Genomic DNA, 16448 nt, shown 5'->3' with positions numbered 1-16448 from the left:
AAGTTTTATATGTATTTCGTGTATGTAAGCTTGTATAGTGTTGTTGTACGTTGTCGTGCCGCATTTTCACTCCGCTCATAATGGTTATTGCATTAATTTGTAAATTAAATTGGCGGTTGGCACAAACGTCTATGACTTTGAGCGAGTGTGTGTGTGTGTATGCATGTGACGCGCCGAAAAAGCGGCCGGCAACTACAAACAATAACAGCAACACAATGTACGGATGTTTGTATATAAATTAATAACAAATAACTACAATAATAACAACAGCAAAGGCAGCGTGCTCGTCGCAAAACTTGAAAAGCGCCAACTTTGCACACAAACATTATATATATACATATATACAATAGCACACACATACATATGTATGTACGCATGTATGTATATACATAAGTAGTACGTAAACAGCTCTACCAGGCAGCTGGCGTGTATATTAAAGCCGGCCTCAGACAAACAACCGCAACAACAGAAAGTTTACAACAAAAAATAATGATTTTATGAAAAACTGAAATGTGTAAAAATAATAAAATACAGACGCGAGTTTCTGTTGAAAAATTACCGGCCATTAGTTGTCACTTGACGCCAGCCGACACGCTTGAGCTACGCTCTCAAGGGAATGCCAAGCACAACAATTCAAACAACAACCACTATGTTGATTTTAGTAAAAAAGCTGAAAGCACAGATATTCTGTTGTTACACCAACAACTATTAAGAACATAACAGTAATAGTTGCCAGTTGTTAAATTTAAGCGTGTCAGACGACTGCTGAAGACGTTGAGCCAAACCGGTTGATGCTCAAAAAGAATGTTTGAGGAACAACACCACAAAATATTGGCAACAGGTGTGTGGCGCCTAAAAGGCAAAACTCGCGATATTTATCTACAGATTTGCATTCATACGTATGTCATTGCATATACATACATATGTATGTGTACTCTGAGTGAAGACCACCGGCTTTGGACAACAAAGTCACATACTCGTATAGCACATATTTCACCTACATCGGCTATCATTAATGATAAATAAAAGCGCGCTGAATGACAAAATGACGTCACTCTGTTTAGCTATTCACTAGGCGATCTCTTCTGTAGCCCCATACGCGTTGAGCTTGACAACTTCAAACAAACTCGTTGCCATGCTTTCTGTTAAGATACCGATTTTGTATTCATTTGTAGCCTTAACTTTGACGTTTATTGTTGGCATGTTGTTGTTGGAGTGGAACGCATTATAATTAGCATTACTCTTCGTTACTAGATATAAAGGGGGACACAAGTAGAGGTACTTTCTTCAATAGCCTTTTTTTGACAAATCACGCGTGGGTCGTGTCAAGCTGTCATATTATTTTTGTTCAGTATTGTTTGGAATTTCATCATAGAAAGTCTTCCGCCTGGACAACGTTTACAAATGGTTCAACTTTATGACGAAAATTCACATTTTGTACAGAATTTATTTCGAGTACGAGTACTTCGCTCAAGTTATGGTCAACATAACCGACTCACCCGCGTACTATTCGCAGTGCCATCACCCATCTTGAAACCCAGCATTCATTATTGAGTAATGTTCGACCGAATTGACCCCGTCCGCAGTGAAGAAAATACAGCAGCTGTAGCTGAAGACCGTGGAGTGTTGATTCGTCACCGTCGGCGGCAACTCGGACTGACTTATGGAACGACTTGGTGCATTTCAGATCGAGATCTTAAATTGAAAGCGTACAAAATAGAGCTTGTGCATGAACTGAAGACGCTCGACCTTTCCAAGCTTTTATGGAAAGATATTCTTCTATGAAAAAACAAACAGATATTTATTGAAACTATAACTAAACCTGCTTTGAATTATTTATTGGGAGATATGTAAAAATCAAAAAAGAAATGGCCGCCTTTGGCTTTGAAACCAACAATCTGAAATACAAAATAAAATAGCGATCTGTAAAGATACCGAGAAATATGTCCACATTCCATTTAGAACTTGATTCGTTTGCTTTTATACTCCTCAACTTACTTCCAATTCGCCAAACGGCGAAGTAAAACTGCAGTAAAATTGTGTAAACCACGAAACGCTTTCATTCAATGGAAGATTTCCAGCCGAAAACAAACCAATTTCGTTTTTTTACCAGAATTTATATTTTACTTCTCTCTATATAACTCAAATAAGTTGATTGGTAGTACTTTTCAAATGCTTTCGAACCAATTTGGAGGCACCGTTTTGATACACTTTGACCTCATTAATTCCTGCTGCCATTAGTTGGGACTCTCAATATCTCATGTTATGTCTAATTATGTGTCTTGTGGCTAGCTATTTGAATTTCATAGACACAACATTTTCACTTCCAAAAGCAATTCCTGTAGCCGAACATGACTACGTTTCAGTGACTAAACACAGATACTATTTTGGTAGTATTTCGTTCAATTATCTCTGATAACCGGACAGTATTGAAAAAAAATATTTGAAGAGAATGGTATACAATTTGTACTTATAAATCACGATTTTTTAAATTCTTTTAACTTTGTTGAGTTTTGTTCATTTTTATTGGTATTGTTGTCGTACGGATACGCATAAATTGTAAACAGTTCCCAGAGCGGGACAAAACACTACAAAGGTCGGTCTCCAGTTATGAGGAATTTCACTGTATCGATCATCAGTCAAATAGTCTCAATCACATACTCGTATGTACATATAGTATATAAGGTTGATGATACATAAGGTTGTGTCGATAGCCCGAAAACAACAATTTGCCAAAAGAAATTGGATCCATAATGCCGAAATTAGATATTATTTTGTTTTTATGATTCAAAAATAAATTTTTCAAAGATTTCGATCAATGCAAATACGTTTGTCAAAGATGTCAAGTTTCAAAGAATACCGGAATTGATCATAATAGTGTTTAACTCTTAACACAACCTAGTGGTAAGAAATTACATCAGAATGCGCACTTATTGAAAGAAATCAAACTAGTTAATGTAGAAAAATGGTCGCAAATTTTTGTTTTTTTTTCCAAAATTATTCTTGTGAGTTTTAAAAAATGTTTATCACTCACTGAAAATACTTCTCTTAAAGTGATTGACTCTGGAGTCATATTTGATCAAAAGAGCTTTTAGCGTTAATTGAATAAGTGAACATATGTATGAAGCGCAGGTACGCACGTAAACCTTTATAAACGGAAAGGTAACTAATCTAATTTCCACATGTGTGCTTAACGATTCCAATTTATCATCAATCGCCGGGCGCACAGTAATTGCTACTGGAATTAAGCCAATCGGGTTTTTATACTCAACCACTTGACCAGGTACACAAATACTGTGATAAGCCCAACAAAGGGTACGCAGATTTTCCGCAATGATAAGAAGCGCTATAATTCGCTACAATTTTCCTTTGACTTGGCGGCAATTAATCATCAAACGAATTTCGTCGCTCAGCGATTATTTCAGCAAAAAAAACTATATTTGTAGGTGTGAATGAATGTTTGTGTCAAAACTTTTTACGACTTTTTGTGTAAATTTGAAAAGCAGTTAAAAATACACATATGTACATACAAATGTACATATTTGTACATAAATATACTTTCGAGGTTCGTAAATTTAAGCTTGGGCTCAGCAACGATTCGCATTCATACAATCAATATCACGTGAGTGTGCAATCTATTTGAATATGACATTTATAGGCCGACGCAGGGCGAACTGAATTGTAAAAATATCCACACAATTTGATTAATAGGGCAGGCAGTGGCTCCGCAAATGCTCTGCGGCGACACACAGTGGCACCGCTCCATACATTTCTTGGAAAAAAATAGAAGGAGTGGTCGTACCACAATGAAACTTTGCAGAAACACTTCTCTGGACTAAATTAAGAAATTTTGAAAAAACCTTGGAAAACCGCCCACTGCCACACCCACCTCCCATACAACTGTAATTGCCAAAATTTTTATTTTGGACCTAGAGACTTGAAATTCGGGACACTTCTTAATTGAGTTCTCCTGATGAAAAAAAATTAAACTTAAACGCAAAATGACGTTATTTATACCTTTACCTTTATACAAATCCAATATAATATGCAATGTTTTAATTGAATATGTAACAGGGGAAAAATTGTGTTAGTTTTTATTTGTAATATTATGCAAGCACCATATCTTTAACAATGGGATCTAGTTCTAAGGAAATTTTGTTCGAATGACGCCTTAAGCTACTTATGAAAGGATCCGAAGTTATGAGAAGTCTGTTGAAGACATCAGTATTTGTGGAAATTCGATCACATTTTCTCGAAAACATCAATCGATACTTCCTGTAGTCTTTGTTTCTGGCTTCCTCGGCTTCCTCTGAAAGCATTCCTATTGGTAATACGGCAGCATCCATTATATCCTTACCATGCATTAGTACTTCGTGCACAGTAACAGGCATATAAAACCAACTATAATTTTGTACGAACAGTTTCGCAGTTTCCGACGTATATAATTTAAATTTGTCACTATCAATTTTTTCGCCACATGTAATTATTTGAAGAATTATCCTGAATCGACTGATAAGTTCTTCATTGACGCCAGTAATATCCGCAACCATTTGTGGGTTTAAAAAAAAAAGCCTTGACGTGTTCCCGTCGTTAGAAGCTCCTGTACCTTGTTGAACAAAATCAACTCGCAACCGCATTTTATCTTTAAAGGCCGCTTGTATTTTCAATTTATTTTGTATTTTAATTTAATACATTCCATAAACTTGATTCTAGCATGTAAGGATGAAATTCCCAATTCACATGCCTCAGGTTTAATTGTTTTCATGGAAACTAACTCTAAGTTGTTCATTTCAGTAGGTTTCGCCATACAAATGTAGCATACTGCTGCTGCAGTAGTATGTGTCACTATCTGAGCGGTTTTACCATCCAGCATTGTAAAAAGGAGCTTGTGTAATGCATTAATTTCCTTGCCCTTTACATAAGCGCCTGAAAGTATACTACATTTTTTTGGCTTTTTGACCATTTGTATGAAATATTGGAAGCGACTTTTGAAATTAAAATCGATGTTACTAAAAGGGACGGTAATTGGCGGTTGTTTTTTTGTTTTTAATTGAAAGTACAGACTTGGAACTTTCATTTTTTTATAGTAAGAGGGCTAAGCAAGGCAAAGCACATAAAGTTTTTTTCCATCAAAAAATGAAAAGTTGATATTTTTAGTATAATTTTTGAAAAATTATAAAAATTAGCTTCCTTTGCCAATTTCAATAAATCTTTTTTTTTTTATAAACAAGTTGGTTCTATATTTTAAATTAAAAATAAAAAAAAAGTCAAAGCGATAAACGTAAACACAAAAAAAAAATCTTTATTTGGACAATAATTTTAATCTGATTTTATTGAATAACTTTCCGTCGACTTCTGTTAGTTTTTTTTAACTATAAAATTTCACTTTTTTATAAAAAAACCTTGTTGAATTTTTCTTATCCAAATATTTCTTTACAAACCAAAAACATTAAAGTTTTGAAATTGGAAAGTGGAAAAATCCTATTTTTTCCGCCGAAATGCCACTGTGCGACACCACGCGTCGCTACGAATAAAAATAAGGGGGTTCAAAAAAGAGCGGTGGCATGGTATGCAAACAAATCCAGAGAATATCGCGCTTTTGCTATGGATGCATACATATGTATGTATTTATATATATCATTTAAATATATGTATATAAGTACATGCATGTATGCATATCGATGCACGTGCATATTTTTTGCATGTGATTATTTTATAGCCGCTCGCTCGCCTATTGTAATTATTGTTGTGCGCGATGTTGTTGTTTGGTGTTTGAAGTCGCGCCACGTCAAATGCAATTCGATTTGAATTGAAAATTAAAAGATAAAAGCCGCTTACCGCCACAAAACGACGCCACACACAATCACTGTCGCCGCCAACGTGCGTCCCGCCGCGATAAAGGCTCGCACACACACACACACATATCCATATGTTACCATGTGGTTGCACCGCGGTGTTTGTTGTGTCTCACGCTTGAGCCCAGTCACGCCGACTGCCGTGTTTACAGTGCTGTGCGAAATTAATTGCACTTTGGCATGCCTTAGGGGGGGAGCACGCGTAAATGATTCATGCCGCTGGTATTTGGGCGTAAACAACGGGAATTAAAGAAAGTCTACACTCGCAGCAGTGAATTACGTGTTGATGCTTTACTAATTTATTGAGTAAACTAATAAAGTACAGCAGTTAAGTGAATTAACGCACATGTCCAAAGAGAGAGAAAGAGAAAGTAATGTACATACATATAAACATCTATGCTTTTATCAAATTTTCATGCCTTCATAGTAATCCGGCGTCTGTCAATCAATGCGCTGCTTGTCACTGACACTGACTTTTATGAGCGGCCTTGCTGTTATTTTCAATGTCATTGAAGTATTGAAGATTGTGATCTCACTATTGTCTGCCGATTGTTAAACACTTTGGTCATGTGATTTTCATTATTTTAAAACTTTCGAAAATTTTATTAGCTGCTTTTTTATACTAATCAACTTTAGACCCTAATCAACCCACGCTTGCAGTTAACCTCAAAGTAGCAGTGAGAAATAAATATGTATGTCACTTGAAGCAAAAGTGAGAGAAACCAATAGATATGCCCCGGGAGTAAGTGCGAAAATGTTAGTTTTTTACTCGTGATGGAACATGAGTTTTTAGCTAAGATCAAACGGAGTAATAACGAGCACATATGTATGTATGTGGAAATTACGTCCAAAAATTAAGGATAACATGAAAAGAAAAAAGTGGATGACAAGATGAAGTTCATCGAAAAATGTGACACTCTTATGATATCAAAGCCACGTATTGCGTATGAGATTATTGATAATTTGGGGATGTGTTACAGCACGAGCTCACAATTGCCAAATTTACTGGCTTGGAAATCACTACGAAACTCAGAAATTGCTTCATAAAAAGAAATTTAGTGGTAATGACAAATATTCGCCGAGTCAAAGGCCTACTTTAAACAATTCCCACTACAAAATTAGTTTCGAAATTTGGCAATTGGAAGATCACCTCGGTGTATCACCCTCGATAGGAGCTCGAATGAATAAAAACTTAAGTTAATTACGCGTATGTGCTCTTATAAGTTTTAATGAAATTAACGTATTTTAGAAGTCTTTATAAGGGCGTGTTCAGACGGCAAAGTAAAATACATACGTAGTTTAGAATAAATTAACTCTATAACTTTAGAACGGTCATGCTTGCAAGTCGTAACTTTAATAAATAGGATTAAATTTGTATACAAAATATTAATTAAATTTTAGTTGGAAGAAACCAACTATAAATAGTAATAAAGACATCAATGGCTGATGTCTAAGCTACTCGAATAGGTATATTTTGTCCTACCATAAAACAACCAAATTGTTTAATATCTAATCTCATATTACTGCTGCTATATTGATTGTCGATCGTATTGTTAGATTGTTGATTTGATATTTATTTACTATTAGATCAATGCAAAATTAATTTAGGCATTAATTGGCATTTACGAACACTGTTGTTATTGTATGCCTACAAAACAGGCCTGTTTGTATTACATCTGAATAACCAAGCTGTCATAACTTACTCATAAAAAAAGTTGTTATTGTATGCCTACAAAACAGGCCTGTTTGTATTACATCTGAACAACCAAGCTGTCATAACTTACTCATAAAAAAAAATGGGAGTATTTGTTAAGTTAATATTTTGAACCCTCTTATCTGTGTGGTCGACAAATTAAGCGGTGCCTTTAATTAGATGTTACTTTAACCTTTTAATAGTAAATTCGTGTTAACTTGTGATTTGAACATACATTGAAACAAAAAAAATACAAGAAAATTGCAAATTAAACGCAAAATATCAATCATTCATCAATATTTATTTTGTCGCCTTCAAAGTAATCTCCACCAGATCTAATGCACTTATGCCAATAATTTTTCGAGTATCCCGGGATACTTTTTATAAGCACTTTTTGGTATGGCCTTCAGCTCCTTCAGCGAATTTTTATACTCTCGCAACAAAGTTGCTAAAGAGAGTATTATAGTTTTGTTCACATAACGGTTGTTTGTAAGTCCTAAAACTAAAAGAGTCAGATATAGTGATATATATCCCAAAGTGCTCAAGGTGACGAGTAGAGTTGAAATCCGGATGTCTGTCTGTCCGTCCGTCCGTCCGTCCGTGCAAGCTGTAACTTGAGTAAAAATTGAGATATCATAATGAAACTTGGTACACGCATTTCTTGGCTCCATAAGAAGGTTAAGTTCGAAGATGGGCAAAATCGGTCCACTGCCACGCCCACAAAATGGCGGAAACCGAAAACCTATAAAATGTCATAACTAAGCCATAAATAAAGATATTAAAGTGAAATTTGGCACAAAGGATCACATTAGGGAGGAGCATATTTGGAAGTAATTTTTTTGGAAAAGTGGGCGTGGCCCCGCCCCCTATTAAGTTTTTTGTACATATCTCGGAAACTACTATAGCTATGTCAACCAAACTCTACATAATCGTTTCCTTCAGACATTTCCATATACAGTTCAAAAATGGAAGAAATCGGATAATAACCACGCCCACCTCCCATACAAAGGTTATGTTGAAAATCACTAAAAGTGCGTCAACCGACTAACAAAAAACGTCAGAAACACAAAATTTTACGGAAGAAATGACAGAAGGAAGCTGCACCCAGACTTTTTTTAAAAAATTAAAATGGGCGTGGCGTCGCCCACTTCTGGATCGAAAACCATATCTCAGGAACTCCTCGACCGATTTCAATGAAATTCGGTATATCATATTTTCTTAACACCCTGATGACATGTACGAAATATGGGTGAAATCGGTTCACAACCACGCCTTCTTCCAATATAATAAAACTTTACACAAATACGGTATTTGAGCTGAGGTATCCCTTGTGGAAAAATTGTCGTGATCGGACTATAACTTTTCAAGGTCCCTGATATCGAACACGAAGAACTCAGTGCCTAACCTAACCTAACCTAATTTTTCACCGAAAATATCGATAAATCTCCCAGAATTTATTTGTAATTAATTTTACAGCAAAATAAAAAATATGTAAATGACGGATAATGAAATCTCGATTATCACTTTATCATGCGAGAGTATAAAATGTTCGGTGACACCCGAACTTAGCCCTTCCTTACTTGTCTTTTATATCTTTAATCGACTGAAAACGGGCTCCACCCACAGAGCGGCAATTTCTGCTTGAAAAACAAGAAAAAATCTCGCGGAGCCAAACGAACTCGCGATAGATGTCGAATCTCTTGCCATCTCTTTAGCACTCGTCTGATGATATTTGAGAACCTTATCCTTCACTTTTTTAATATTTTCATCAGTCAACGATCTCTTGACCGTCCTTGAAGGCTTTTTACCACTCGTAAGCTTGTTGTTTTGATAAAACTGAATCACCGTAAGCCCTTTCCAACATTCGCAACGGTTCCACGCGCAAAATTTGGTATACTGGTCTAGACGCATGAATTTTAGGCATTTTTTAAACTAAGATAATAAAAAAGAAAAACATTTTTGCTTTTCACTTTTTTATATGTTTTTTATTGACATTTTAATAATATAAAAAAAAAAATTACAAAAAAAAACGAAAATTCGTCGAGATACGGGCTGGTGGAGTTGGGGCTTCAAAAAAAAACGGTGCGTCCTGGTTGACGTGATTTCAACCCCTAAAAACTAGAACACCAAAACTAGAAGATTCTTCATTAGTAAGGATGTCGTTATCGGGTTGACCATTTAAAAAAAAAATAATAATAATATTAACAAAATGGCGTCGACTTGAAAAAAATTTTTTTTTGACCCGATTTTTTCGATCTTTTCGCATTTTTTTAAAATACTTCAAATAAAAATTTTTAGAAATCCAAGGCAGACATGATAGAGAATTGTACAAAGAAGATATATACCAAATTTCAAGGAAATCGGTGGTGTAAAACTTGAGATATCAGGGCAATCATCTCAAAAAGTAGTTTCGAGGAAAACGCGTTTAAAGTTTAGGAGACAATTCTAGTGAACACGGACGCCACGTCACAAAATCGGCTGTATCTCCGAAAATAAGTCGAATTTTGATAAAACCTTCCGAGGTCATATTTTTGAAAGTATAAACTTTCAAAATATGTAATAAAAAAATCAATTTTTTTCAAAATCCTAGACCAGAATATCCCCTTAAGAACACAGAATTTGAGAAAAATACTTTTTTCAAAATTTTTATCCAATGTAAAAATCGCGTCAGACTACTGAGCTGTACCGACTTAAGCAGCTGCTCTAAACAAACTATTTGACAGATCGCGCTCATATTTGGCATAATAATTAAGGATAATCCCACGAACTTAGCAAAACATATATATATGCATGTATATATATTTTTTAATTTTTGTTTGTTTTATTTTTAGCAAAATGTAAATCTGATAAATACAATTTTCAAACCGTGATGAATAAAAACCTCTTTTCCTCTTTTAATTGCATAGCGATTAATGGGCCCCGACTCTGTCTACTTATGACTGTAGAAAGACACATTCTCCACCACAAAACTGACAATTTTGCTTATTATCTATTACTCTTTCTCTATAAGCTCTCTAAGTTGTATGCACAAAAAACCAGTTTAGAAATAAATTTCGGAAATTTTCAAATAGTTTTCTAGTCTATTTTGAACATAAATGTCAAAAATATGTATTTGCTTTGACAGCTGATTTGACAGCTAGCGATCTATAAGGTTTTCATATAGACATCTAAAATATTGCGAAATTCGGGTACTTTTCATTTGCAATTACTGATTTTTAAAATACGAAAGAACTAAGCCTTGTTGGAATATTTTCAAAGCTGAGATTTTCGATTTCAGTTTAGCTTTACCATCTAAATAAAAAAAACACTAACTGCATCACATTACGTCCTTAACAGCGTCCTAACTCATGTGAATAGCTCCAGCAGCTGTTGCCACCTTTACTTCATACACAAATAGCCATACTTATATGTATAGTATACAAGTACATAAGTCAATGAGTATATAATGTCTTTGGCATTTTATTTCTTCTGCGCTTAGTATAGGCATCTATTGGATAAACAAATGCCATTTTGAACTTGAGAGGCAAAGTTATTGTAGCGAGCGCATAAATAAAGATAACATTTGGTCAACAGCTAGAAGAGGGGAAGAGTGCCTAGAAATACATGCATATGCATGTGTGTATGCATTTTGCAACGAAAATCATAAATTTAAAGACTTCGTGTAGACAGGTTAACGACAAATTTACTCTCGCTCTGGCGCCAGTGCTGTCAGAGCGACAAGCAATTTGCTTTTAGATTCAAGCATACAACTACCGACACTCATGCAAACATAAAAAATAAACGGCAAACTGTGCAAATGAGCGATCATGGATCTGGTTTTAAAAATCTATATAAAGTTTATTGACTAAATTAGTTTTTTTTTTATTTGCCAATATCGGTGTGACTTGTGAAAACTGATAGTATTATGGCCTTTTTAATTGATTTGTAAGTTTTTGAGGTTATATGTGGATCTTGTCAATGTGGTGATGATGAGGTTTATACAAATCCCGTTCCGCAACTGTACATACATATGTATGTTTAATTTTTTGTTTAATAACATCCGTCAAGTCAAGTCTCATCCACAAATACCAATTTGTCTCTAACTATGTTAACCAATTTTCAAGAAAAACTTTTGGACTTGTCATATACATATTTGTCATCCACTCAGCGTAACAACCATATTGACATAGAAGACATAAAATACAGGGGCTGTCCTGTTGATGTTTGGGGACTCATTCCTTATTAGTTGGAGTTACGCAAGACTATTTAGCTCCCACAAAGGGTCCTCGATACAATGAATGTTAGATTACCTCAGGCCCTCTAACAGTATCAGAATGTATAAGACCTGCGAGCCAATTACTTTAAGGTAAAGGGTGATTTTTTAAGAGCTTGATAACTTTTTAAAAAAAAAAAACGCATAAAATTTGCAAAATCTCATCGGTTCTTTATTTGAAACGTTAGATTGGTTCATGACATTTACTTTTTGAAGATAATTTCATTTAAATGTTGACCGCGGCTGCGTCTTAGGTGGTCCATTCGGAAAGTCCAATTTTGGGCAACTTTTTCGAGCATTTCGGCCGGAATAGCCCGAATTTCTTCGGAAATGTTGTCTTCCAAAGCTGGAATAGTTGCTGGCTTATTTCTGTAGACTTTAGACTTGACGTAGCCCCACAAAAAATAGTCTAAAGGCGTTAAATCGCATGATCTTGGTGGCCAACTTACGGGTCCATTTCTTGAGATGAATTGTTGTCCGAAGTTTTCCCTCAAAATGGCCATAGAATCGCGAGCTGTGTGGCATGTAGCGCCATCTTGTTGAAACCACATGTCAACCAAGTTCAGTTCTTCCATTTTTGGCAACAAAAAGTTTGTTAGCATCGAACGATAGCGATCGCCATTCACCGTAACGTTGCGTCCAACAGCATCTTTGAAAAAATACGGTCCAATGATTCCACCAGCGTACAAACCACACCAAACAGTGCATTTTTCGGGATGCATGGGCAGTTCTTGAACGGCTTCTGGTTGCTCTTCACCCCAAATGCGGCAATTTTGCTTATTTACGTAGCCATTCAACCAGAAATGAGCCTCATCGCTGAACAAAATTTGTCGATAAACACATTTCGAACCGAACACTGATTTTGGTAATAAAATTCAATGATTTGCAAGCGTTGCTCGTTAGTAAGTCTATTCATGATGAAATGTCAAAGCATACTGAGCATCTTTCTCTTTGACACCATGTCTGAAATCCCACGTGATCTGTCAAATACTAATTCATGAAAATCCTAACCTCAAAAAAATCACCCGTTAGTATAGATAGTATGGTGAATTTATTTTCAAATTTGTCATTTTGATTCATCAAACCAACAACAAGCTCCGCGCTATCTTTGTGCAATTGCTTCTTAGTATTTTCCTCGAAAAAATGTTGGTTACACCGAAGACTTCACATGTTTGTCATGACCTTGGCAATTTTTAACCACATTTCGACTTTATGACAAACATTGCTTGTCGTTCTACAATCGCAAAACATTTCATTACAACATACATGCATCTTGCAGGTAATTTTGAAAGTGAATTGCTAAATAAAGTAGCTGAAAATGGTGTGTAAGAATCGTGTTGCCACTTTGTTTGCCATTTCAGATAAGATAGCAGTCAGCCAACAAGCCATTCTTTTGCACGGAGACATACTTGGTAAATGGTATTTGAAAAATGAAATGATAAAAGCAATTCGTTAAAACTGTTTACGCTACAAGCTGGTAGTTGACAGCGTTGAGAGGCACTTCAGCGCCTGGCGAACAACTCATTTTGGCTTGCCTGTCAGATAAATCATTTATCTGTGTGTATTTTGCATTTCGCAATGCTGTCAAACGTTTCAACTCAACTATTAATTTACGGCGATAATTGCGTGAATTCGAGTGGTCGCAGCAACAATATTGTGATACTGTCTTGTCAATTCCTTTGGAATTCTTTTGGTAGATGCTCTTTTTTTTGTACCCGAATGTTGCGTCAGGCTACAAACCAAACTCTATTTGTATGGATTGTTGGTAAATATTGGCAACAACAGAAATTTTTGTTAGCAAAGTCGTCTTAGCAAAAGCCAGATGGATAAAGTGGTCAATTGCCAAATACTATTGGGTATCCACTAACCGATAGTTCATTGTAATAAGTATGGCAATATGGAAATCAGAAAGTGTGATTCCGAAAGTACCTAGTATTCTGCTACAATCAAAAAGTGGTTGGAAATGTTTTGGGATGGTATAGAAATTCATAATGCCAGATTTAGTAAAGAATAGTTCTCGAGAGAAAGATTCTGCGAAAGATTTATGGTCCTTTGCGCATTGACAACGGCGAATAACCCAGACGACATTGACATCAGCGAATCAAGAGTCAGTGGCTACTCGTGCTAGGTCATATCGTCCGTATGGATGAAAACACTCTAGCTCTGATATTCGTTGCAATATCCACCGAGAGAAGCAAAGGAAGACCTCCACTCCATTGGAAAGACCAGGTGGTGGATCTGGCTAAACTTGTAATCTCCAGTTGGGGTGCTGTTGTAAACCGGCTTTTACAGCGTAATGGAGGTCTGCGCCAATAAATAAGAAGATTGTATATTTTAGGATGTGTCCTGCTGAAGGTCGTGTTAGAATCTTTCATTTGGCTATGTAAGGTTGAATAAAAAGTAAACAAGGTGTAATTCGCTTTTGGCTGTTCTTTTCATCTACCATTTTGCTGATCTTTCCTCGTACTACTTCACTTTCATTTATAGTGATCGGTGTTGTAGAATTTTACTAACAAAACAGACTTTTTTATCTTCATACAAAACATCGTCTATGCAAATGTCGTTAGTAGCACTTCGCAACATACATACATACATATGCATATTTATACTCTCATAAGCGTAGCTTTGTGTGCTCTTTTATTGGCCATCGCAAGGGCTTTCAAAGCGACCGCCACCACTAAATAAATTACTTTAAGGGGCAATATGTCAGTATAAAAGTTGTCGGCGCTTTCATTAATTCCAGCAAAGTGGGGGCAAGAGCCAACATTGTATGAAAGGAGAAGCAAAAAATCGCAACAACAAATGGGCAGCAGCATGCGACCGCTGAATCAGCGACCGGCAACAGTTGCCGGCAAATGGCGCAAGTGTTGGCTTTCAAATGGAAAAACAAGTACACACACACACACATATATATTTGTAAATAGCTGCTGTTGACTGCGACTGGGCAAAATGTTGACCAGAACGCTTGCATGAGCGCGCGCACAAAGGCAAGTGGACTCGACGCTGAAGTCCATAAAGGCGCAGCGCTTGGCATTTGCGGCGTTTGATGGGGCAGGAGGCGGCGAAATACTTGGAACGCTTTTGTGGCGCCGGCATTGCATGCATCACCATTAATTACAAAATTCTTATGGCATTTTTTGTTGTAAATAAGTATTTGCCGCTTTTGTTGTGCTGATTGTTTTCGCCTGCGCTGGCACATTAACTGCCTGGCTGAGTGGCGTCAACAGCAGCAACAATAACAACAGCAAACGCTGAGGCTTTTAAGCCTTTGTTTTCGATAAATTGCATGCGAGTTGGCATTAAATTCCGCCAGTAATCAGCGTCAACGCCAGCAACCGAGGCGTTGGCAGCAGAAACCAAAACAAAAAATAACAAAAGCAAACAACAACAATAACAACAAAGGGCATAAGCAAGATTCCGCTGGCAAGATAACTCTCGCAAATATTCAAAACAGTCGCGCACAGCAACAACAATTGTGGCCGTAAAGCTGCCGACAGGTTTATTGTTTACGACCCGACACAGTAGCAACAACAAGCAATAAAAATGCAAAAAGAAAAGAAAAAAAATAAACTGAAAAATGAATTATTGCAGCTGATAAAGTAGTTGTACAAGTGTTGTTGTTGTTGTATTAGTGTGCAACGGCGTAGGAAATGCGGCGATTTAATTTAATTACACCGGCTACAACAAACATGAAAATAACAACAAAAACTCGAGTTGTTGCAACGTTGTCAATTTAATAACTGCGCGTGTAAAGTATTAAGATTTAATGAATGCACACACACACACACACATAAACAGTTATAATCTTATGTATTATCACAACAAACAACTCACTCTGTTTCTCTCTCTCTCTCTCTCTCTCTTTCGCTTGCAGTTCAAGAATGCACCACGGACTCCGAGGAGCTGATGTACCACCAGGTGCGCGCCTCATCCTCCTGCAGTGCGCCACCCGACCTGCTCATGGTGAGCGATCGCGAAAACAATATACCGTTACGTTCCCCGGTAGTCAATCTAATTTCCACCGCAACAACAACAACGGCGGCGGCGCATCATCACAGCAGCGCCGCTGTTGGCTGCAGCAGTGTGCCGAAACATCATCATGCCACTGGACAACAGCAACAACATGCGACACACCGTGATCCACACCAACAACACGGTTCAAAGGATGACGGTGGTAAACAACATTTGAAGTTGAGCAGCAAAAGTGCTGCCGCTAAATTCATTAATACACAGCAACAGTTGGCGGTTAGTAGTCAACAACAACAACAACATCAGTATCAGGATGAAATTGATGGGCCACAACAGACATCGCATCAGCGGCACTCCTCACATCAGCACGGCAAGGAGGAGCGCATACGGTTGGAGGTGAGTTAATTAAAAGCACAGTTGAATGGACTGACGCTTGGGTAAACGGTCTTTTAGCCCAACCGATTTAGTTCGGCTTTGGTTTACATGTAAATATGTATTGGAAATGTTGGAGCACATTATATACAAGTTTTGCTAGAAGATTGTAGAAGTAAATTGAAGAAAGTAATTGGCTTTTAAGGGCTTACATTTTTCCCCCTTGAGAGCCTGCGTATGGAATAATAATTGGCTAGCTTTAAGATAAACTTATTATTTTTTAACGGAATAATATCTTTAGAATATT

The 16448-nt window shown here is 36.6% G+C and overlaps 1 protein-coding gene across 1 annotated transcript in view; it reads left to right on the top strand.

The window, feature by feature from the left end:
- The window catches only part of LOC105223456 (protein naked cuticle), a 148315-nt gene that overhangs the window by 113430 nt on the left and 18437 nt on the right, over positions 1-16448 (top strand). The window contains exon 2 of the mRNA XM_011201193.4: positions 15675-16165. Within this exon, the coding sequence (XP_011199495.2) occupies positions 15675-16165 (491 nt within the window). The remainder of the gene's footprint in view (positions 1-15674; positions 16166-16448) is intronic.

The sequence above is a fragment of the Bactrocera dorsalis genome, chromosome 5 (genome assembly GCF_023373825.1).
Source record: "Bactrocera dorsalis isolate Fly_Bdor chromosome 5, ASM2337382v1, whole genome shotgun sequence".
Lineage (NCBI taxonomy): Eukaryota > Metazoa > Arthropoda > Insecta > Diptera > Tephritidae > Bactrocera > Bactrocera dorsalis.
Note: the sequence above shows the minus strand (reverse complement) of the source record. Positions and strands in the feature narration are given on the sequence as shown.